This window comes from Drosophila simulans, chromosome 3R (genome assembly GCF_016746395.2).
Source record: "Drosophila simulans strain w501 chromosome 3R, Prin_Dsim_3.1, whole genome shotgun sequence".
NCBI classification, from domain to species: Eukaryota; Metazoa; Arthropoda; class Insecta; order Diptera; family Drosophilidae; genus Drosophila; species Drosophila simulans.
Window position 1 is genome coordinate 13125606 of NC_052523.2, and position 19297 is coordinate 13144902.

General features: G+C 46.6%; 8 protein-coding genes across 12 annotated transcripts; 2 read left to right on the top strand and 6 right to left on the bottom strand.

Moving 5' to 3' along the window:
- The first annotated feature begins 398 nt into the window (after positions 1-398).
- On the top strand, positions 399-2549 carry LOC6728267 (methanethiol oxidase). Its single transcript, XM_002103580.4, has 6 exons — positions 399-554; positions 665-828; positions 1029-1498; positions 1558-2050; positions 2113-2238; positions 2304-2549. The coding sequence occupies exons 1-6, from the start codon at positions 542-544 to the stop codon at positions 2496-2498; spliced, it is 1461 nt and encodes a 486-aa protein (XP_002103616.1). The 5' UTR covers positions 399-541; the 3' UTR covers positions 2499-2549.
- A 121-nt stretch (positions 2550-2670) lies between these two features.
- LOC6728268 lies at positions 2671-4387 on the bottom strand. 2 transcript variants are annotated; one of them, XM_016175220.3, is made up of 5 exons: positions 4060-4387; positions 3722-3976; positions 3336-3668; positions 2951-3276; positions 2671-2880 (listed from the first exon to the last, which is right to left on the bottom strand). In XM_016175220.3, the coding sequence occupies exons 1-5, from the start codon at positions 4366-4368 to the stop codon at positions 2787-2789; spliced, it is 1317 nt and encodes a 438-aa protein (XP_016034901.2). In that variant the 5' UTR covers positions 4369-4387; the 3' UTR covers positions 2671-2786. The 2 variants fall into 2 exon arrangements, with proteins under 2 accessions (XP_016034901.2, XP_016034902.1); XM_016175221.3 differs by having other exon boundaries at positions 4055-4294.
- Positions 4388-4555: 168 nt separating this feature from the next.
- Positions 4556-7142, bottom strand: LOC6728269 (heat shock 70 kDa protein cognate 2). Its single transcript, XM_002103582.4, has 2 exons — positions 6753-7142; positions 4556-6361 (listed from the first exon to the last, which is right to left on the bottom strand). The coding sequence occupies exons 1-2, from the start codon at positions 6924-6926 to the stop codon at positions 4634-4636; spliced, it is 1902 nt and encodes a 633-aa protein (XP_002103618.2). The 5' UTR covers positions 6927-7142; the 3' UTR covers positions 4556-4633.
- Positions 7143-7353: 211 nt separating this feature from the next.
- LOC27208240 (small lysine-rich protein 1) lies at positions 7354-7799 on the bottom strand. Its single transcript, XM_016183844.3, has 2 exons — positions 7486-7799; positions 7354-7422 (listed from the first exon to the last, which is right to left on the bottom strand). Exons 1-2 carry the CDS (start codon positions 7675-7677, stop codon positions 7354-7356), a joined length of 261 nt encoding a protein of 86 aa, XP_016034903.1. The 5' UTR covers positions 7678-7799.
- On the bottom strand, positions 7800-10106 carry LOC6728270 (serine protease snake). Of its 2 annotated transcripts, XM_039294676.1 has the most exons (6): positions 9604-10106; positions 9204-9522; positions 8851-8960; positions 8206-8623; positions 8024-8153; positions 7800-7962 (listed from the first exon to the last, which is right to left on the bottom strand). In XM_039294676.1, exons 1-6 carry the CDS (start codon positions 9747-9749, stop codon positions 7877-7879), a joined length of 1209 nt encoding a protein of 402 aa, XP_039150610.1. In that variant the 5' UTR covers positions 9750-10106; the 3' UTR covers positions 7800-7876. The 2 variants fall into 2 exon arrangements, with proteins under 2 accessions (XP_039150610.1, XP_016034904.1); XM_016175219.2 differs by having other exon boundaries at positions 9204-10106.
- A 1-nt stretch (position 10107) lies between these two features.
- LOC6728271 (serine protease snake) lies at positions 10108-11694 on the top strand. Of its 2 annotated transcripts, none has more exons than XM_016176811.2 (4): positions 10108-10243; positions 10308-10688; positions 10745-11006; positions 11062-11694. In XM_016176811.2, exons 1-4 carry the CDS (start codon positions 10165-10167, stop codon positions 11645-11647), a joined length of 1308 nt encoding a protein of 435 aa, XP_016034905.1. In that variant the 5' UTR covers positions 10108-10164; the 3' UTR covers positions 11648-11694. The 2 variants fall into 2 exon arrangements, with proteins under 2 accessions (XP_016034905.1, XP_016034907.1); XM_016176813.2 differs by having other exon boundaries at positions 10745-11002; positions 11062-11222.
- Positions 11645-13458, bottom strand: LOC6728273 (serine protease snake). Its single transcript, XM_002103586.3, has 7 exons — positions 13321-13458; positions 13018-13268; positions 12787-12959; positions 12510-12652; positions 12195-12430; positions 11973-12130; positions 11645-11909 (listed from the first exon to the last, which is right to left on the bottom strand). The coding sequence occupies exons 1-7, from the start codon at positions 13380-13382 to the stop codon at positions 11736-11738; spliced, it is 1197 nt and encodes a 398-aa protein (XP_002103622.1). The 5' UTR covers positions 13383-13458; the 3' UTR covers positions 11645-11735.
- Positions 13459-13730: 272 nt separating this feature from the next.
- On the bottom strand, positions 13731-19227 carry LOC6728274 (xanthine dehydrogenase). Of its 2 annotated transcripts, none has more exons than XM_039294980.2 (4): positions 18892-19227; positions 15520-18120; positions 13954-15267; positions 13731-13879 (listed from the first exon to the last, which is right to left on the bottom strand). In XM_039294980.2, the coding sequence occupies exons 1-4, from the start codon at positions 18973-18975 to the stop codon at positions 13829-13831; spliced, it is 4050 nt and encodes a 1349-aa protein (XP_039150914.1). In that variant the 5' UTR covers positions 18976-19227; the 3' UTR covers positions 13731-13828. The 2 variants fall into 2 exon arrangements, with proteins under 2 accessions (XP_039150914.1, XP_039150915.1); XM_039294981.2 differs by having other exon boundaries at positions 18934-19226.
- Between the last annotated feature and the right edge of the window lie 70 nt (positions 19228-19297).

The following is a 19297-nucleotide window of genomic DNA, read 5'->3' on the forward strand; positions in this document are numbered from 1 at the left end:
TAGTCAGTGCTTTTATCACCACTATACTCACAATTTATTAAATATTTATTTATTATTTATCATTGTTAATAAATTCTTGTTTTGGATATACGTATATTTAATGTAATAGTATAGTATTATTATAATTAAAAATAAATTAGGAAGAAAAGGGAAAATGTGTAAAATAGAAATGAATAGAATGAATGAAATGAATAGAATGAATGAATAGAAATTTAATTTAAGTAAACAAATTGTGAAGCATTATCAGCAATGCGCCTTATCTCTAGGGGCGTTGTTTTTTTGTTTTTTGTTTTTATCATTATATGTTCTTTTAATCAATAAATCCACGAAAACAATCTAAAACTAATCTAAACACAATACTGACCTGACCTTACCTGTATTAGTGATAAGAAATCCGGCCGAACCGGTTCTCTTTAGTAAATTCTTTAAGAGAGTATAAAGAAAAGTGTCTCCGAGAGAGCCCCAATATATAAAGCTCCCGCTCAACATCGTTTGATATTCAGTTTGCCGCTGTTCTTCGACCCACAACAACCGCCAAGCAATGTCCAATAAAAGTAAGAAAAACAAGAGACGTATATGTACACTTTGTACTGCAAACACATGCCCTGAATCTTTGATAAAGACAGTCCCGAGCAATTTTGATAATTGAATTGTTTTTCCTAAGCCTGTTGCCGAGGACCGGGTTATGCAACCCCACTGGACGCCATGAGGAGTGGTCCCCGGGAGAAGCTCCTCTACACAGTCACCGTTCAGCCCAACTTGGATGAGCCGCACGGCGATTATCTGTCCACAGTCGACGTGGATCCCGAGAGCCCCACCTACTGTCAGGTAAATAAATCAGGTATCTACACTATTCGATCGTTCGAACAACTTTATGTACTTTATAATTAGTTCGATTGGATTATAATTCAATTATAATATCAATTTGCATTCATTTTGGAACATAGTACATATATATATTTCCAATACGTATATTAGTATTACAGATTGGTAAACTTATTTACAACATTATTAACATCATTTTGCAGATAGTCCACCGTACGTTTACAAATCGCAAGGGTGATGAACTGCATCATTCTGGCTGGAATGCCTGCTCCAGTTGCTACTATGTCGACGAGAGCTCCAAGACGGTACCAAAAAGAGATAGGCTGGTATTGCCGTCCTTAAATTCCGACTTTATATACATACTCGATGTGGTTTCGGATCCACGAAAGCCGGAGATTGTCAAGACCATCGATGGTGGTGTGTTGAAGAGCCACAATGTCACGGCTCCGCATACCACACACTGTTTGGCCAATGGGAACATCATGATATCCGTGATGGGCGATGCAGAGGGATATGCCAAGGGTGACTTTATTCTCTTCGATTCGGACTTCAATTGCATCGGTACTTGGACCAAGGGCGATAAGAAGGCATTGTGCGGATACGATTTCTGGTATCAGCCATATTTCGATGTCATGGTTTCTTCGGAATGGGGAGCTCCCAATAAATGGCGACGGTTAGTCTTAATATAACCACGAAATACTTTATAATAATCATTTTAAACCATTTTTTTAGAGGCTGGAAGAACGTTGACCTGGAGGATATGTCTCAGTACGGCTGTCGTCTCAACTTCTACAAATGGTCCACACAGACTCTCTACCAGACCATCGACCTGGGATCGGATGGCATAACGCCCCTGGAGATTCGATTCCTGCACAATCCTAAGAAGGCCGAGGGATTCGTGGGATGTACCCTTAATGCCAAGGTGTTCCACTTCAAGAAGAAATCAGATTCCGATGAATTTGAAGCCAAGAAGGTAATTGACATACCCGGCAAACTGGTCGATACTGGCAGTGGAGTAGCTGAAGATATGGGTGGCATGATTTCGGACATTATCATCTCGCTGGACGACCGATTTCTATATGTCAACTGCTGGCGACATGGCGATGTGCGACAATATGACATCACCGATCCCGAGAATCCCAAGCTGACTGGTCAGCTTTTCCTTGGCGGTGCCATATGCAGTGATTTGCCAAATGTGATTGTTAAGGAGGATAAGGAACTGAAGGTACACAGTAGCGGTATTGCTATATAACTCGTACTATAACCAGGACTTTTCTTCATTTTTAGGAGAGACCTGCAGCTCGTTACGTAAAGGGACGTCGCTTGGAAGGAGGTCCCCAAATGATGCAGCTATCCCTCGATGGCAAGCGCTTGTATGTCTCCTCATCTCTGTACTCGCCATGGGATAAGCAGGTAAGATCTTAACCAGGATCACTCTATACATATATCTTAATTAAATTAACTCAAAATCTCTTTAGTTCTATCCCAAAATGGTTTCGCAAGGCGGTCATATTGTCCTAATCAATGTGGACACTGAGAATGGAGGAATGTCCCTAAATGAGGACTTTTTGGTGGACTTCGCCAATGAACCCTATGGTCCCAGTTTGCCCCATGAAATGCGTTATCCTGGCGGTGATTGCACCTCGGACATTTGGCTGGCTAATGATGCGTAATCTTGATACGATTTTTGTAAAGATCTAATAAACTCATACTTAAACTATAAATTATTATTTTGGAGACATCTCCATTCTCTGCTGCCCCAAAAATAGGAGATATCTCTATCGTCTCCAGTCACGGATATCGCCATTAGCTAATATGTTTGCCACATTCAAAACACGTTTATGATTTGATAAAAATAATTTATGCGCATAATTTAAAGCGTAATATGGTTGGCAAATGATTTGATGATTAACGTTCACATATAATTTCATTCTGAAAATGTTTATGATTTTTATATATAATTAAAACCAAAAGGAAGTTTTAGGTGTCTTATCCACAGCTTCTAGTATCGCATTGACACTGGGAAGACCTATCAGATTCAACAATCGTTGGCCACTGCAATTAAATAATTTATAAAAAGCCCTATATATTTATATTTATATATATTTTAATGAGTTTTACTAACTTGTTATCACATGTGCAGTTTATGAAACTCCTAGCCACCTCATTGAGATGCCTTTGGTGGTAGAAGAAAATGTGCACCAGATATGCCAGACTACAGGGTATCAGCAGTCTAGCCCAGGGAATCTTTCGCACTGCGGATAGCACCGAATCCTTTTCATCTTTAGCATTGCACACCTGGCTCCAAATCACCTGGATGGCAGTTACAACGGCAAAACACATGAAAGTGAGACGATTTGGTAGAAGAGCAAACGATGACCCACTTATAAAGGAAGCCAGAGCATTGGTTTGATTTACACTCAATCTTTTGAATGATAGTAATTGAACCACCTAAAAAATAACGTATATTTAACTAGGAAGATACACTTTGTACTTCTGCATCGACTCACCTTAAACAATCCTATGTAGCCCGCCAAGAAACTTGTCATCTTGGGTCGCCAGAGTTTTATGTTTCGCTTCATCAAGGGATTTAGCAGATCCATTGCCAATCCAATGCCCAGGTATGATCTCAACTCCCTAATACCCTGCTGCACTTGCCTCAGGATCGTCCAATCCTCGTTATCCTCGGGCAGAGAAGCTGGTCGTATGAACCAGAAACCAGAGTACTTCCGAGTCTGCTGGTAATGCAAGACTATCACCGAGGATATCATGAACATAAGAGTCTGTGCCATGGGTGAATGTACCAAGCCGAGGTTGGAATATCTCATCAGACTTTCCATTGCCTGTAAATATGTATGATTGTTTAGTTCTTCTTGGGATTACAGGGTATACTTACCGCTGGTGTTATGCCAGTGACGAAGAAGTGAAGCACCTGAGGAGGCATCAACCAACTCAACTGCGAAGCAATCCAGCAGGGCAGAAATGGTATAAATATGAATACAAATCGATCATTGAGACGCCTTCCCATGCACATCAAGTAGAAGGTAATGGCATTTATCCAGGCAGCAAAACTGGCGGATTGAGCATAGTTTTTGGCCACAGAAATCACCATTTTCCTGGATACCTTTCGCCAATTCATTACCAAGGGTAACTGCAAGAAAATGCATTAAAATTATATATACTAGTAGGTTTAATTAATTTGTATTTGTTTTTAATAACAATTTACTACCAGACCAGCAACAAGGGTGAATAGTACTTCCCACTGGACACATGGTTGCGGTAGAGATTCCACAGGAAGGCCTTCGTGCAACTCTGGCCCGGCAGGCTGTGCAGGATGGCGCAGTGCACCCGATTCAGGGGCGGCTCCAGGAGTTTGCTCGGTGCGACCATAACGCGACGATATTCGGTTGCTACTGATCGCTCATGTCCGAAAACGAATGGATGGGTATCCAGAGAACCCGACTGTTCAAAGCTTGCCCATGGGATCAAAAGGGTTAATATGCAAAACATTGGAAACGTATTTTTAAGCGGTATGCATAACATTTAATCAATTCATTGCAGTCGAGCGTTCCGTTCGCTTTTGGAAAATAGAAAAGCATTACTTTAAGTATCCGGAAAATCAGTTGGACTCACTAGTCGAGCATGGTGCTCTTGACCAAATGGAGCAGCATGAAAAGCAGGATGAAGAACCTCGTTGCAGCTCCGCCAGATGAGCACGTTACACAATGAATTTAAAGTGAAAGTCTACTTTATTTTGTAAATAATATTAATCAAACAATGACTAAATAATTTAGGTCAGTGGGTCGTCCTATCCATCCACCTCCTCCACAGTGGGACGGGAACCCTTGCCCATCGGTGATTTGCCCTTGTTGCCGCCATGGATTTTCGACATTATCGGAGTGCAGATGCGCTGGCACTCTTTCAGGTGACTCTCGAACTCCTCCTTCTCGGCCAGCGTGTTCTTGTCCAGCCAGGATGCCTCGGAGGAGCACTTGTCGCGCACCTTGGAGCGTTCGGTTTCGGAAAGAACGCCGGATGGAGCGTCGTCGACGGCCTGGCGACATGCGTAGATGTATGCCTCGAGATTGTTCTTGGACTGAACCCGCTCCCTCTGACGATCGTCCTCCACCTTGTACTTCTCCGCCTCCGAGAGCATGCGATCTATCTCCGCCTTGGAAAGTCTGCCCTTGTCATTGCTAATGGTGATCTTTTCGCTCTTCCCAGTGCTGTTGTCCTTGGCATTCACATTCAGGATGCCATCCGCATTCAAGTCGAAGGCCACCTCGATCTGGGGCACTCCCCGAGGAGCTGGCGGAATGCCGGTGAGGTTAAAGGTGCCCAGTAGATTGTTATCCTTGGTCATGGCCCGCTCGCCCTCGTACACCTGAATGGTCACCGCATTCTGATTGTCAGCGTAGGTGGTGAAGATCTGCTGCTGCTTGCAGGGTATGCGGGCATTGCGCTCCACCAAGTTGGTCATCACGCCGCCAGCGGTCTCGATGCCCAGCGAAAGAGGAGCCACGTCCACGAGGAGCAGGTCCTGGATCTGTGAGCTGCCCACGCCGGTGAGAATGGCAGCCTGTACGGCGGCTCCATAAGCCACCGCCTCATCGGGATTGATGGAGAGATTCAGCTGCTTGCCACCGAACAGATCTTGCAGTAGTTTCTGAATCTTGGGAATACGCGTGGAGCCGCCCACCAAAACCACATCATGAATGGCCTTCTTGTCCATCTTGGCATCACTCAGTGCTCGCTCCACGGGCTGCATGGTGGACCGGAAGAGGTCCATGTTCAGCTCCTCGAAACGCGCCCTCGAAATCTTCGAGTAAAAGTCAATGCCCTCGTGCAGGGCATCAATCTCCAAGGATGCCTCCGTGCTGGAGGACAACGTCCTCTTCGCCCGTTCACAAGCCGTTCTTAGGCGTCTCAACGCCCTGGCATTTCCCTTGATGTCCGACTTGTGCTTCCGCTTGAATTCCTCGGCAAAATGATTGACCAGCCGGTTGTCGAAGTCCTCGCCACCCAAATGGGTGTCGCCGGCCGTGGCTTTCACCTCGAACAGGGAACCCTCATCGATGCTCAGTACGGAGACGTCGAAGGTGCCGCCGCCCAAGTCGAAGATGAGCACATTGCGCTCGCCCTTGAGGTTCTTATCCAATCCATAGGCCAGAGCTGCCGCAGTGGGCTCATTGATGATCCTCAGCACATTCAGTCCAGCAATGGAGCCCGCATCCTTGGTCGCCTGTCGCTGGCTATCATTGAAGTAGGCCGGCACTGTGACCACCGCGTCCTTCACCTTGCCACCCAGATAGACCTCGGCGATCTCGCGCATCTTGGTCAGCACCATTGAACTGATCTCCTCGGGCGCAAATCGCTTCCGTTCGCCCTTGAACTCCACCTCGATCTTGGGCTTTCCCTTCTCGTTGATGACCTTGAAGGGCCAGAGCTTCAGGTCCTCCTGGATTTTCTTGTCGTCGAACTTCCGTCCAATCAATCGCTTGGCATCGAAAACTGTGTTCTTGGCATTCATGGCCACCTGCGAAATAATGTCGTTAATAAATACATATTAATAAGTTTGAATATTATAAAGGATTTTTATACTTATTCTATAGAATTTTTTAATAATACTACCTATTAATAATAATCTATTTTGATGAAACACCATGTATCATTTTTGCTTTAAAAACTTTAGTAAAGAAATAGAAGTTTATTGCACTATTCTCATTCGTGCCAGTTCTGAGGAATTAAGATACTTTTCCAAGTGAATGTATCTCAGAGATTGAACTTTCCCAGTGCATATTCCCACATTCCCACATTTATTTGTGTACCTTATACGATTCCAATTAAAACACGATAATCGCACCTGGCCATATTGAAGCTAGACAATCCGCGTATTTGGACAATCGAGATGGGGAACCATGACTCACCTGGTTCTTCGCCGGATCGCCAATCAAGCGCTCCGTCTCGTTGAATGCCACATATGAGGGCGTGGTGCGGTTACCCTGGTCATTTGCAATGATCTCCACCTTGCTGTTCTGCCAAACGCCCACGCAGGAGTAGGTGGTGCCCAAGTCGATGCCGATGGCAGGAATTTTACCCATTTTTCCAGGTTACTAAACGCCTTCTGCTAAATATCCTAAATTTGTGATGTTGCAGCTACTAGTGCTGATTTGAAACTGAAAAAAGCGCGATTGTTGCACCTATTTATATGGTGGTGCAGCAACGAATAAAATTTTGGTTTCCTATATTATTCACACGCCGAAAAATCGAAAAGTGTGTGTTTGTTCTAGAAGCGTTTGCCACTGACACTTTACTTGGGGCAGCCTGCGTTTTTGGAATTGTTCGGTTTTTCGGTCGATGATGTCTTGTTTTGGATTCATAAAAATAAATATGAGCGCGTTGCTCTCGATTTTCCAGGCCAAGGGGCAAGTAAACCATCATTAATACTATAAGCTTAATTGCAAGAATATTTTATAAAATAACTAAAAATATTTCACTTATTAAAAGGGTTTTGTTTTAGGGGTTTTCCTAGCGCTTTCCCTTCTTTTTCTTCTTTTGGCCATCCGGCCAAGCAAATCCTCTTGACTTCAGAACGTCCTGAAATAATTTACATATTTTTTAAAATTTTTAATAAATTATGTACTATAAGTAATGACTTACCTGAACATTATGGCAGACATAGTAGGCGTTCTCCATGGCGGCGTCATTGAAAATGTCGCAACCAATGGACTTTCCCACGCCCCCTTTCTTCTTGCCGCCCTCTTTCTTCTTCTTCTCCTCGCCTTCGCCACTTCCTGCATTACTGGATGAAGAATCCTTGCTATTGCGCTTCTTTTTGCTCTTTCCTACCATTATTAACTTTTTAGCATATCAAACAAAAATTATTGATTAAATAAACCATTTCTGCAATCAGCGGTGCCTAGCAACAATTGCATTTCATACAAAAACTTAAAAACAGAACTAAGTAAAGTTCTTTTTGCTATGCTTTAATTTAAATTTAAATTTCCTTTTTTTTATAACTTTTTGTTTGTAACATTTTACAGACTGTTTTTTATTGATTAGTAAATTCGCTATAATAATTAGGCCACACTATAGATGCTATCCAATCGATATAGGATGAAACACGCGTATAAACACCTGTAAAATGAATGAATTTATAAAAGTATTATACATTTTGTATTTTTGAAAGATTAGTTACCTGGTAGTTCACTGCGACAATAGGCTCCATACGAAGTGATGCCCACCAGGTAGTAGCGATAGTGTCTACGACTTCTGTGCCTTCGACGCCGACGTTCCAAGTTCAGTTGAAGCGGTCCTCCAGAATCGCCCTTTTAAATAATCATATTATATCTTATATAATATATCAATTATGCTCCTCACCTGGCAAGTATCGCGATTTTTCTCATAGTCATGGGCGCATATCTGACTTGTGAGTAATCCGTGTGGAGAACCTTCGTCGGCGGGCAGACTGGAGTTGCACTGCTCAATGGGCACCACCGAGAGATCCAGTTCCGTGAGTATGTTCGTCTGCGGCTGGGCGAATCCCGTGGAGCCATAGCCCATGGTGTGCAGCTTGCCGTATGGAATGTCGTTCATGGGCCACAGGCGAACTGGCCTCACGAACCAGGTGTATTCCACCGGACGATTCAGCTGGATGAGACCGATGTCATGGTAGTTGAGACTCGCATTGTACAGTGGATGCAGATAGATCTTGGCAACACGTCGTCTTTGGGGCGCCACGTTGTCCTCCCACTCCTTGAGCTTAATGTCTCCGATTTTCACGATGTCGGGAGAGGTGCTATAAGGAAAATAATCCTGATATTGTAAATATTGTTCTGAATGATCTAATTTATTATGCTTTTAAAAGGAAAAATTAATGTAAATACCTATTAAATTTTTATTTTAAGGGGAATATGTAATCGAAGGAGACTTGGAACTTATCATAACTTATCATAAGATAGTTTATAGATAAGAAAGCTATACTCTCCCTAATTCGCCATAAGTTCTTATCCACAAAAAGCTTACCCATGAGTAATCAGGCAATGAGCAGCTGTGAGCACGAAGTCTTCGCTGATGAGGCTTCCTCCGCATTTGTAGTCGATCTCGTGGTTCTCGTTCCGGAATCCCAGAGCGGCCTAAGATCGGGTAAAGAGCGGATTAGTCGTACCCAATTAACGGTTAGCCGATATGATATGGTGGACTTCGATTTGGATGTCGGCAATCGGCGATTTAGTCGTGTTTGTGTTGCGAACGGCGGTACTTTGGCGTTTCCCCCATTCCGGTTTCGTTGGATTTTATTTATTTATTTATTTTTTGGCTTTCGTTGATCTGCGATTTTTGTTTTGTTTGGACTGCACCTTTATTTAATCAGTACTAACCATGTGCGGGTACTGTCCAGGTGCCACAATGGATCGGCCATTGAAGTCGTCGTGCAAATCCTCCGTCTCCGCGGTCTTGTTGTAGTTCTCCCCATCCACTTTGCTTTCGGTGTTCAGGAAGATGTTGTGGAAGTTGCGATGGTGATTGGCTGGCGGACGACGTGGTTCCCACTGCCTGGGGCCATTGTTCCATTGGCGTTGCGGCGGCGGAGGCGGACCTCCAGGGCAACCGGGCGGTGGACCAGGTGGAGGCGGGCCCGGCGGTGGCGGTCCAGGCGGTGGTCTTCCACATGGCGGAGGAGGTGGTGGTGGCGGCGGTCTATAATAGCCGTAGTTATTAAAATAGCCCGGCACCCACTGACCGTTGTAACCGTAGCTATTGTAGTTGTTGAAATCCCACCTGGTTGGATCTGGCACTGGATTCGGATTCGGATTGGGATACGGTTCCGGATACTGGGCAGGAAACTCCCACTGTCCGCACACACGGAATACGCACAGGAGCACACAGAGTGCGATGCAGCCCCAAGATATCTTCCAATCCGCCATCTGAATAGGTCTTGCTCGATTGACCGATTTAATCCGACTGGGATCTTCCAATCCACAGTGGATTCCACACTACGCGGAATCGAAACGCAGCGTCGCTGGCAAACGGTTTTATTGAAATTCAGCCGAATTTATAATTGAGCGCCCGCATTAATTAATAAAAATACATTAAACAAAAAATCCACCAAAACAAGCAAGGGTTTGTTTTGGGCACAGTGGTGGCGCGAATATTGAAGCTAATCGAAATACTCTGTCCATTGTCTTCTAGAAAAAAGAATTCTTCTGGGTTTGATAGTTTAATTTGAAAAATATATACAAAGTCTTTACCATAAGTACCTATTTTCATTATCTATTGCAGCTTCTTTTTTGAAATGTTTGAAAGAGAGTAAATAATGAAAACCCAGAACTCACCAATAGAATGATAATACTTTGGTCCCTAATCGTGCATCTTCAATTGACATGCTTGCACTTAATCCTGCAGACTCCAAATCTTGAGGGTAAGAAGTGAATCACCCGTATATATTAATGGTGCCCCTAATATTATATTAATTAAACCCACAGCTCTCGATGCCCTTGAAATAATCAACTACCAGACCACCAAGTACACAATCCCAGAAGTTTGGAAAGAACAGTCGGTGGCCACCATTGGCGAGGACGTGGATGACCAGGACGACGAAGATGAGGAAAGCTATCTGAAGTTCGGCGACGATGCCGAGGTTAGAACTTCGGTTTCGGAAGGACTGCACGAGGGTGCCTTCTGCCGGCGGAGCTTCGATGGCCGGAGTGGATACTGCATCCTGGCCTACCAGTGCCTCCACGTCATCCGGGAGTATCGGGTCCATGGCACTCGCATCGACATCTGCACCCATCGCAACAATGTCCCTGTCATCTGTTGTCCATTGGCGGACAAGCATGTGCTGGCTCAGCGCATAAGTGCCACCAGTAGGTACACTTTGAAGGATCGGAACAGTTTGCATCCTAAAGATAATCCTTTCCAGAGTGCCAGGAGTACAATGCTGCTGCCAGAAGGCTCCACTTGGCGGACACCGGACGCACATTCTCCGGGAAGCAGTGCGTGCCCAGTGTTCCGCTGATAGTCGGTGGAACACCCACTCGTCACGGACTCTTCCCCCACATGGCCGCCTTGGGATGGACGCAGGGCAGTGGCTCCAAGGATCAGGATATAAAGTGGGGCTGTGGAGGCGCCCTGGTTAGCGAACTGTATGTCCTGACCGCTGCCCACTGTGCCACCTCTGGTAGGTAAGTTACAAGATCCGCAAAGACACAACTATATCCATATTATTTGCTCCATTAGCAAACCACCGGACATGGTTCGCTTGGGCGCTCGCCAGTTGAACGAGACCAGCGCGACCCAGCAGGACATCAAGATCCTTATCATCGTGCTGCATCCGAAGTACAGATCCTCGGCCTATTACCACGATATTGCCCTGCTCAAGCTGACCAGAAGGGCCAAGTTCTCGGAGCAGGTGCGTCCTGCTTGCCTGTGGCAACTGCCGGAACTCCAGATACCCACTGTGGTGGCCGCCGGTTGGGGACGCACTGAGTTCCTGGGCGCCAAGTCGAATGCGCTGCGCCAGGTGGACCTGGACGTAGTCCCACAGATGACCTGCAAGCAGATCTATCGCAAGGAGCGACGTCTACCGAGGGGAATCATCGAGGGTCAGTTCTGTGCGGGATATTTGCCAGGCGGCAGGGACACCTGCCAGGGTGACTCCGGCGGTCCCATTCATGCCCTGCTGCCGGAATACAACTGCGTGGCCTTCGTGGTGGGCATCACCTCGTTTGGGAAGTTCTGTGCGGCTCCCAATGCCCCAGGAGTTTACACCAGGCTATATAGCTACCTGGATTGGATTGAGAAGATTGCCTTCAAGCAGCACTAGTTTCATTTTATTTTATTTATTAAATATGCTTTTTTAAATATTCGAAATTCTTAATTTTCCTTTTGCTTTAGATGTAAGATGTAAAGAATCAAGGCCACACTTGTTGTTCTATCCATGGAATGTAGTGCGCTATTCGCACATAAACTCCTGGTTGACCGGATGCACAGGCTCCTCCAAAGGAGGTTATTCCCACCACATAGGGAATCGTATGGTGATGATGGCGCATGTGTTGGTGGAGCAGCAAGGGTCCTCCGGAATCGCCCTGATGAATTTGAAGACCATCAGTTAAATAAAACATAAAACCGTTCTAAAACTTTTGACTCACCTGGCAGGTGTCCATACGGCCGGAGTAGTCTCCCGCGCACATCTGACCCGATCCCAGGCCATTGGCCAGTTTGTCATAGTTTTGCAAGTACCTCTGGCATTGTTGGAAATTCAGGTGGTAAAGCATGATTTGCAGTAGATTATTGGAGTGTGGGCCAGCTGTTATATAAACAATGATTTAAGTTATATAATTAATCTAAATCCGGATGAAATGGACACTAACCGAACTTGGTTTGTCCATAGCCCAGGGCAGTGAGCGGTCTCTCGGGCAGGGATTCCTGGTTCCACAGGCAGGCCACTGGCAGGTGGGATCTCCTGGCCAACTTGACCACCGCCAGGTCATTGGTAAGGGTCTCCGCATCGAAGTGCGGATGCTGGCTAATCCGCTTGATCTCAATCAATTGCCCGCGACCGCTGTTCAGCTCAACGCCACCAATCAACGCCACCGACGGGGGTTCCCTGCTCGAATTCAAGATATTTTTAACCCATTAGCATTTCGAGTGTTTTGTGTTGTTTTTCTTTTTTTTTTTTTGCTTACCCACCGACGCTGGCACAGTGGGCTGCCGTTATGGCGAACCGAGGCGCAATCATGGCGCAGCCACAGTTGAACATGTATCGCCGCTTGCTGGAACCGTGCTCATGAATCCATCTGTTTGTGCGGGATGGCCAACCGAGGGCGCACTGTAATCAAATCGAATCTATTCATCAACCAAATGGCTTACAATATCCGATAGCTAATTTTGTACATTTCAAAAACCAAACAAGATGAATTAAGATGAACTATTGGACTCTTTTCCTAAGTACTTATAACTCACCATATAGGGATGCTCATTCTCCTGGGTGAGTCTGCCGCCCACCAGCAAATTCTGACTCTGATTGCGCTTTTGTACAATTGGCTCAACTAGTTCCACTTCATCCAGTTTAGGGTTCGTATTCCGACGGCGTCGACGGCGCTTGTGATGAGCTCTTGGGTAGGCATTGGCACAGGCTGGCATAAGATATTTGCTCTGGATGCTGTGAATACTCCGAATTCCTTTCATACTCACCTTGTTCGCTCTTCGAGATGGTGGGCGGTGGTATCAAGTATCCGCCGTGTGGACAGCAAACCAGCTGATTGGGCCACGATGACGGACAGAGTAGTGGTGTCACCCGGGGCACTGCCTGCATGGCACTGATGCAATCCACGTACCGCACACATTTCCCAATCAGCGGACGATCGTGGGCTTGGCAATTTCCGTAGATGTCAATCGATAGATACGATGGAGCTACTGCGTTCCAAGGCGCATTCTGTGCATATCTATTGTAATAATGGTTGTAGTGATAGCAACAATAGTTCTGCCGATACGAACGATGACGCCGAAATAAAGACGAACTCTAGAAGCAAACTGTATCCAAAAGATAGCGATCCCATCTCGGATGTCCGAGCTCTACGACGTCAGATTGCCGACTGAGATGCTCGCGAAGATCTCGTCTCGTCTCATAACCTGAGTTACATACGAAGCTTCTTTTGATTGAGCTTATATTTTCGGGTAGCAGAAGCGCCGAAATCGGAACTCATATTTCAATTCATCGGAAAACTTGCTCAACTTTCATTAATGTGCTCAAAATAAATAGTGACTAAGACTTTTCAATTGAAAATCAGAATCAATTGAATAATAGGTACAAAAAAAATTTAACCAATGAATTTATTTTTTACTGTTTAGATAATAGATGGCTGCAAATAGCCATTATGTTTATATATTAAAAGACTTAATTATTTATCAAACATTTATTTCACTATATATATATAAACAAATTAACAAATAAAATCGTCATTTTAAATGCATAAGCAGTTTGTTATAAGCAATATAATCAATTTTAAGGCACAATGTTCCATGGAGTAAATGATCCTGGTTCGGGTATTTCCAGCTATAATTAAATAAATATAAAATTCGTTAATAAAAGTTAATAAAAGTTCCTAACCAATCTCAAGGATCACTTACCAGTTCCGTGAACTTATCCTGACAAGCAATTCGAATGCGTGCCGAGGTGGAAGGCGCCTCCAGTGGGAAGTCTCCACTCAAGCCCTGATCTTCGCGAGCAGCTGCAATGGCCTCCTTGATGGCAAAGAATGCAGATGATCCAATGAAGAGCGGAGGTTCACCCACTGCCTTGGATGAGTAGACTGCACGTGGATTGGGGGCACCGGTCAGTAGGCTGACATTGAACTCCCCGGGAATGTCGGCAAATCCAGGCAGCTTATACATGCCCGGACCTCTGGAGTAGAGCATGCCTTGTGGTGAGTACATGAGTTCCTCCAAAGTAAACAGTCCATAGCCCTGCATGAATGCTCCCTCGATCTGACCAATGTCAATAGCCGGATTCAGGCTAGAGCCGATGTCCATGACGATGTCTGTGCTGAGCACCTGATGGTCGCCAGTCAGGCAATCGATCTCTACCACCGTGACGCCCACGCCATTCGTGTAGTAGCTATAGGTGCGAGCATTGGGATTCGTCTCCGGGTGATATCCAATCCCAGGCATGGCATAGAATCCTGTGGCCGAGAGGCTGACCCGATCGAAATACGCCTTGTTGATCCACTCCTTCCAGGTGCCTCCAGGCAGTGCCTCCTTGATGGGCGCCAGTCTTTTGTTCAACTTCTCACATGCATCCAGTACGGCCATTCCGTTCAGATCGGATCCCACACTCGCCGCCGTGGGTGAAGTGTTGGGTACCTTATCCGTGGCCGTTTCCGAAATGTGAATCAGTTCCTGAGGAATACCCAGAGCCCTGGCGGCGCACTGAATCATCTTCGTATTCAGACCTTGTCCGATCTCAACTCCTCCGTGCGAAAGCAACACGGATCCATCACCATAGATGTTGATCAGCGAACCCGCTTGGTTCAAGTGCATCACACCAAATGCGATTCCATACTTGGTGGGCACCACCGCCATGCCACGCTTCCGCCAGCGGTTCTCCCGATTAAATCGAGCAATCTCCTGTCGCTTCTCGTCGTATCTCGACTGCTTCAAGCAATCCTCCAGACACCGCTCGATGGGGAAGTGCTCCAGCTGCTGGTGGTAGTGCGTGTAGTCTCCTGTCTTATAGAAGTTCAGCCGCATCACATCCACCACATCGCGACCCACTATACGGGCCACATCCCGGATGATGTGCTCACCGGCGTACATGCCCTGTGGTCCTCCAAATCCACGGAAGGCCGTATTCGAGGGCAGGTTCGTCTTGCAGACCCATCCACCCACGCGAACGTTGGGAATCCTGTAGCAATTCTCAAAGTGGAACATGGCACGCTCCAGAACCTAAACATAAGTTTTATATATTAGATAATTTTTAAGAATTTTTTGATTATTATTTATAAGTGTTTATGTCAATATAATCCTAGTGCTTGTTTTTCTGATTCAATTTGTACATTCTTAGAAGTTTCTCGAGATCCTAGAAATTCCCACACTAACCAGATGTTCCATGGAAAAAACAGCATATGGATATTTGAGCAAACATGGTATGCATAAGGAATCCTACATATGGATTTTCCATAAACCCATTACTCTTACCGAAAATGACAGATCCATGGACCAACCGGCATTGTTGTAGCACTCGATGTCGCAGGCAGTGATTAATCCCTCCTTGGTGAAGCCCACTTTGTATTTGAAGAGGAACGGATGCCTTGTGCCGGTGATGAGCATGTCCTCGTCGCGATCCAACATGCAGCGCACAGGACGACCCATACGATAGGAGGCCAGGGCAACGGGTAAGGCCACGGAGATGCCTCTGGACTCCTTGCCACCGAAGCCGCCTCCCAAACGCTTGGCACGACAGACGACACGGTGGGCAGGAAGTGCGGTGACATGGGCCACTAGTTTCTGCACCTCCGAGGGATGCTGCGTGGAGCAAAAGAGCTCCAGCTCATCGCTGTCACGAGGTACCGCCAATGCCGCATGGGTCTCCAGATAGAAGTGCTCCTGGCCGCCCATTCGACAGGTGCCCTCGAAAGTGTGATCCGCCTGGGCTAAAGCCTCCTCCACATTGCCCTTGGTCACGAATCGAGGGTAGTCCGGGAAATAGGACTTGTGCTCGATGGCCTGCTCTATGGTCACGATAACCGGACTCAGCTCTTCGTACTCCACTTTCACCAGCCGAGCGGCTCTTTGGGCCAACGCCTTATTATCGGCAGCTATGGCGCCCACTATCTGACCATAGCAATGCACTTCTCCAGCGGCAAAGACATGCTCATCATGAAAGACGGGTCCCACTTCGTTCTCGTGCTCCGTTAAGTCCTTGTAGCAAAAGAACTGATGCACTCCGTCCAGTACCAATGCTTCACTGGCATCCAGCTTGGTGATCTTGGCACGTGGCTTGGTACTAAGGACAAAGGCCAGATACACTTCACCATCCATGCGGGGAATGTCATCTGTGTAGATAGCTTCACCGGTGGCCTGTTTTAAAGCAGCCGCATGGACTTTTGGTCTTCCAATGGGATCACAGATGGGTTGATCGCTGCAGACGCGCTCGAAGAGCTGGGCACTTTTGAGTACTGGTGTGTGGAATGTCTCGGCACCACTTCGCTCCTCCGGGGGCAGGGCATCGGAAGATGTGATCCCGGACTTGCTCAGCTTCAGGGAAATGGCCAGATAGGCCTTGAAGAACAGGCTCACCACTAGAGCACGACGATAGGCGATCATGCCACCGGGAGCAGAGGCAGCCAATGGCAGCTCCGTGCACAAGCTTTCCGCCACGCGCTCCACGAGCTGGTGGCTCCACTCCTGCCCAACCATGAGTTGGGAAGTTCGAGGAGCCAGCACTGTTGTTGGTGCCATTCCACCGAAGGCCATCGAAATCTCCGCCACAATGTTGGATTTTTCCTCAAAGCGAACATTTATGGCGGCATTAACGATGGCTATGTCATCATCCCTCCTCCTGGCCTGCTTAAAGGCAACGATATACTGGTCCGGAGTGGTCTTTCGGAAGTGGATGCCCAGCAGCACCTCGTGAGCTTCGATAACATTCCTGCGATAGCCAGTGAAGAAGCCCGTTCCCATGTGAACTGATCTCTTTTGGAGCTTTCCATCCACAAAACTGGCCACCTCCAGTTGAGCTCCTGCTGCCGAGAGCACAGGATTCATATCGGAAATGGGACTACCAGTCATGATGTTTCCACCCAAACAGGCGACATTGCGGATCTGCTTGCCGGCAAAGTAGTGAAGCATATCCACGGTGCACTGGAACAATCTGGTCTCCGATTCCGGCAGCTGCTCAATTCTCTGCCGCAGAAGCGCATCGATCTCCATCAAGCTTACAGCTGCACCGAAGTAAATGCCATCCTGGGTCTCTTTGATCTCCAACAGCTCCTTCACCTGGGTGGGATTGATGAGGTGCGGGTAGAGGAAATGCTTGAACTTGACCTCAACGCCCACTTCCGTGTTGCCTACGACCAGCTTGGCAGCCGGATGTTTGGCCTTCAGCTGAAGCAGCTCCTCCAGATTGGTGGGACGATACCAGGTCACCCTATCCGAGCTAAAGATCAAACTCTGCGAATCGAAGGCGTCACTCAGCTGAAGTTCCGGTGGGAAGATGGGTTCCTGGCTGGGATCCAAGGGCTGAAACTCGCTGCGCTCGAAGAGCTTGTCATCGGTCTCCGAATCGGTTCCACATCCCTTCCCACTAACCTTGCAGCACTTCTCGCCCATTCCGCAGGCAAACTCCTTGGTGAACGTCTTGTAGCCCTCGAGGATGGGTCGATAGCCGGTGCAGCGGCACAGGTTACCTTGGAATGCCACCTCCAAGTCACGCATAGAGGGTTGCTCCGCGTTCCGCAGAAGTGCGTACATGGACATCACAATGCCCGGCGTGCAGAAGCCGCACTGAGATCCGTGCGCCTTAGCCAGTCGCTCCTGCACCGGATGCAGACGCGTTTTGGTGCTCCCGATGCCCTCCACCGTGGTCACTGCACATCCGTGCATGGCGCAGACTGGCGTCAGGCAGGCATTGACCGCCAGGTGACGTATCTTGTTGGCCCGTCGGTCCAGGCGGGACACCATGACGGTGCAGGCGCCGCATCCGCCCTCCGCACATCCCAACTTTGTTCCGCACAGCCGCAGCTTTTCGCGCAGGAATGTGAGGAGCGTGCATTCCGGATCTGGAGACACTTCGGTCACCTGGAATAAAAAATGAAAAATTATAATAAAATAAAAATAATCAACTTAATTTTCCAAAAGTATCTGAAACCATTAATCCTTAAATTGGAAAATTTGTATCTTGTATCTTGTATCTTTTAGGTTTGTGCTTACTTAACCCATTATAATTGCTATAATTATAAGTTTATATGGTTCAAAGCAATTGTTTGTCAAAACTGTGACTTTGTTTAAACTTAAAACAGCGAAAGTGTTATCTGCTCCGCCAGCCCTGAGCAAACAGGGATTGCTATCTATCACTATCAAATGCCGGGCGCACGAGCAACAGGTTATTTATTAATATTTACTTCACTTGCGCGAACGCTGTGAGCACAAAGTAAAGAACTCTAATTGCACTCCACCAACACCAGATGCTAAATATGGCCAGCTTTATCTGAATAATCCAGTCGAGCTCACTGGATTGTAAACACGGCGCAGCCGGTCGGAATGTGCGGATTAGAGGGCCTGGCTATCTGGCAGACACACACATGCCCATGACGATCCCAGCTCACCCAATCCGAGGAGCACTGCTCCCATGCGCGATTGGCAAATGCACCATCTTGATCGGGCGATAAGGGGCCACCAGCAAACAACGAGGCTCCACATGGGGGTCAATTGTTATCACTATATATACTATATATACTATATACATTCGACACATTCAATTGAGCAAGAAGGCAAATTCCATCGAGTGCCAGTTAAACACGATTAGGGCAATAAAACAATAAATGGAAATCGATATAAAAGTGGGCTAACTTTAAGGAATGACACGCGAGGCATCCGAGTATCTTTAGGTACCTTCTTTCCATTCACGAAAAACACCAAAACCGAGTTCGACATCGTGAAGTGCTATGTATCTGTAGCTCACGGTATCTCGCTGTATCTCAGTACCAATGCCTATATAAGTGTTAGCCTGCAATTACGACTCGTTTACATATATGGGTAGGTGCGTTCTTTGAATGTAAAGCGAAAACAAGTTTTTTTTTCAAAATTAGAGAACCGACAACCTCATGTGCCCGCCGATTAAAAAACAACACAACCGCCTCGCGTCGTCAACGAAAACGTAATGAATGTGCCAACGGCCAGCCGAGCAATCCATCCAAACGCCGACTTTTTTTTGTGAGATAAGACGAGTGACCGACGAATGCAGGATCGCCTACAT

What these genes read in the sequence shown, in the direction of transcription:
- LOC6728271 (XM_016176811.2), top strand. Translation starts at nt 10,165, where the DNA reads ATGATAATACTTTGGTCCCTAATCGTGCATCTTCAATTGACATGCTTG. An exon ending in GCAGACTCCAAATCTTGAGG is followed by an intron (nt 10,244 to 10,307) that starts GTAAGAAGTGAA and finishes TTAAACCCACAG; the next exon opens with CTCTCGATGCCCTTGAAATA. An exon ending in TCAGCGCATAAGTGCCACCA is followed by an intron (nt 10,689 to 10,744) that starts GTAGGTACACTT and finishes AATCCTTTCCAG; the next exon opens with AGTGCCAGGAGTACAATGCT.
- LOC6728274 (XM_039294980.2), bottom strand. Translation starts at nt 18,975, where the DNA reads ATGTCGAACTCGGTTTTGGTGTTTTTCGTGAATGGAAAGAAGGTACCT. An exon ending in CCATGGATCTGTCATTTTCG is followed by an intron (nt 15,268 to 15,519) that starts GTAAGAGTAATG and finishes ACTTATGTTTAG; the next exon opens with GTTCTGGAGCGTGCCATGTT. An exon ending in AGGATAAGTTCACGGAACTG is followed by an intron (nt 13,880 to 13,953) that starts GTAAGTGATCCT and finishes ATTTAATTATAG; the next exon opens with CTGGAAATACCCGAACCAGG.
- LOC6728268 (XM_016175220.3), bottom strand. Translation starts at nt 4,368, where the DNA reads ATGTTATGCATACCGCTTAAAAATACGTTTCCAATGTTTTGCATATTA. An exon ending in ACTATTCACCCTTGTTGCTG is followed by an intron (nt 3,977 to 4,059) that starts GTCTGGTAGTAA and finishes ATTTTCTTGCAG; the next exon opens with TTACCCTTGGTAATGAATTG. An exon ending in GCTACATAGGATTGTTTAAG is followed by an intron (nt 3,277 to 3,335) that starts GTGAGTCGATGC and finishes GTTATTTTTTAG; the next exon opens with GTGGTTCAATTACTATCATT.
- LOC27208240 (XM_016183844.3), bottom strand. Translation starts at nt 7,677, where the DNA reads ATGGTAGGAAAGAGCAAAAAGAAGCGCAATAGCAAGGATTCTTCATCC. An exon ending in ATGTCTGCCATAATGTTCAG is followed by an intron (nt 7,423 to 7,485) that starts GTAAGTCATTAC and finishes AAATTATTTCAG; the next exon opens with GACGTTCTGAAGTCAAGAGG.
- LOC6728269 (XM_002103582.4), bottom strand. Translation starts at nt 6,926, where the DNA reads ATGGGTAAAATTCCTGCCATCGGCATCGACTTGGGCACCACCTACTCC. An exon ending in GCGATCCGGCGAAGAACCAG is followed by an intron (nt 6,362 to 6,752) that starts GTGAGTCATGGT and finishes ATTATTTCGCAG; the next exon opens with GTGGCCATGAATGCCAAGAA.
- LOC6728270 (XM_016175219.2), bottom strand. Translation starts at nt 9,749, where the DNA reads ATGGCGGATTGGAAGATATCTTGGGGCTGCATCGCACTCTGTGTGCTC. An exon ending in CATTGCCTGATTACTCATGG is followed by an intron (nt 8,624 to 8,850) that starts GTAAGCTTTTTG and finishes TTTTCCTTATAG; the next exon opens with CACCTCTCCCGACATCGTGA. An exon ending in AAAATCGCGATACTTGCCAG is followed by an intron (nt 8,154 to 8,205) that starts GTGAGGAGCATA and finishes ATTATTTAAAAG; the next exon opens with GGCGATTCTGGAGGACCGCT.
- LOC6728267 (XM_002103580.4), top strand. An exon ending in AGAGCCCCACCTACTGTCAG is followed by an intron (nt 829 to 1,028) that starts GTAAATAAATCA and finishes ATCATTTTGCAG; the next exon opens with ATAGTCCACCGTACGTTTAC. An exon ending in GCTCCCAATAAATGGCGACG is followed by an intron (nt 1,499 to 1,557) that starts GTTAGTCTTAAT and finishes CCATTTTTTTAG; the next exon opens with AGGCTGGAAGAACGTTGACC.
- LOC6728273 (XM_002103586.3), bottom strand. Translation starts at nt 13,382, where the DNA reads ATGGGATCGCTATCTTTTGGATACAGTTTGCTTCTAGAGTTCGTCTTT. An exon ending in AGAATGAGCATCCCTATATG is followed by an intron (nt 12,653 to 12,786) that starts GTGAGTTATAAG and finishes ATTTGATTACAG; the next exon opens with TGCGCCCTCGGTTGGCCATC. An exon ending in CTATGGACAAACCAAGTTCG is followed by an intron (nt 12,131 to 12,194) that starts GTTAGTGTCCAT and finishes TTTATATAACAG; the next exon opens with CTGGCCCACACTCCAATAAT.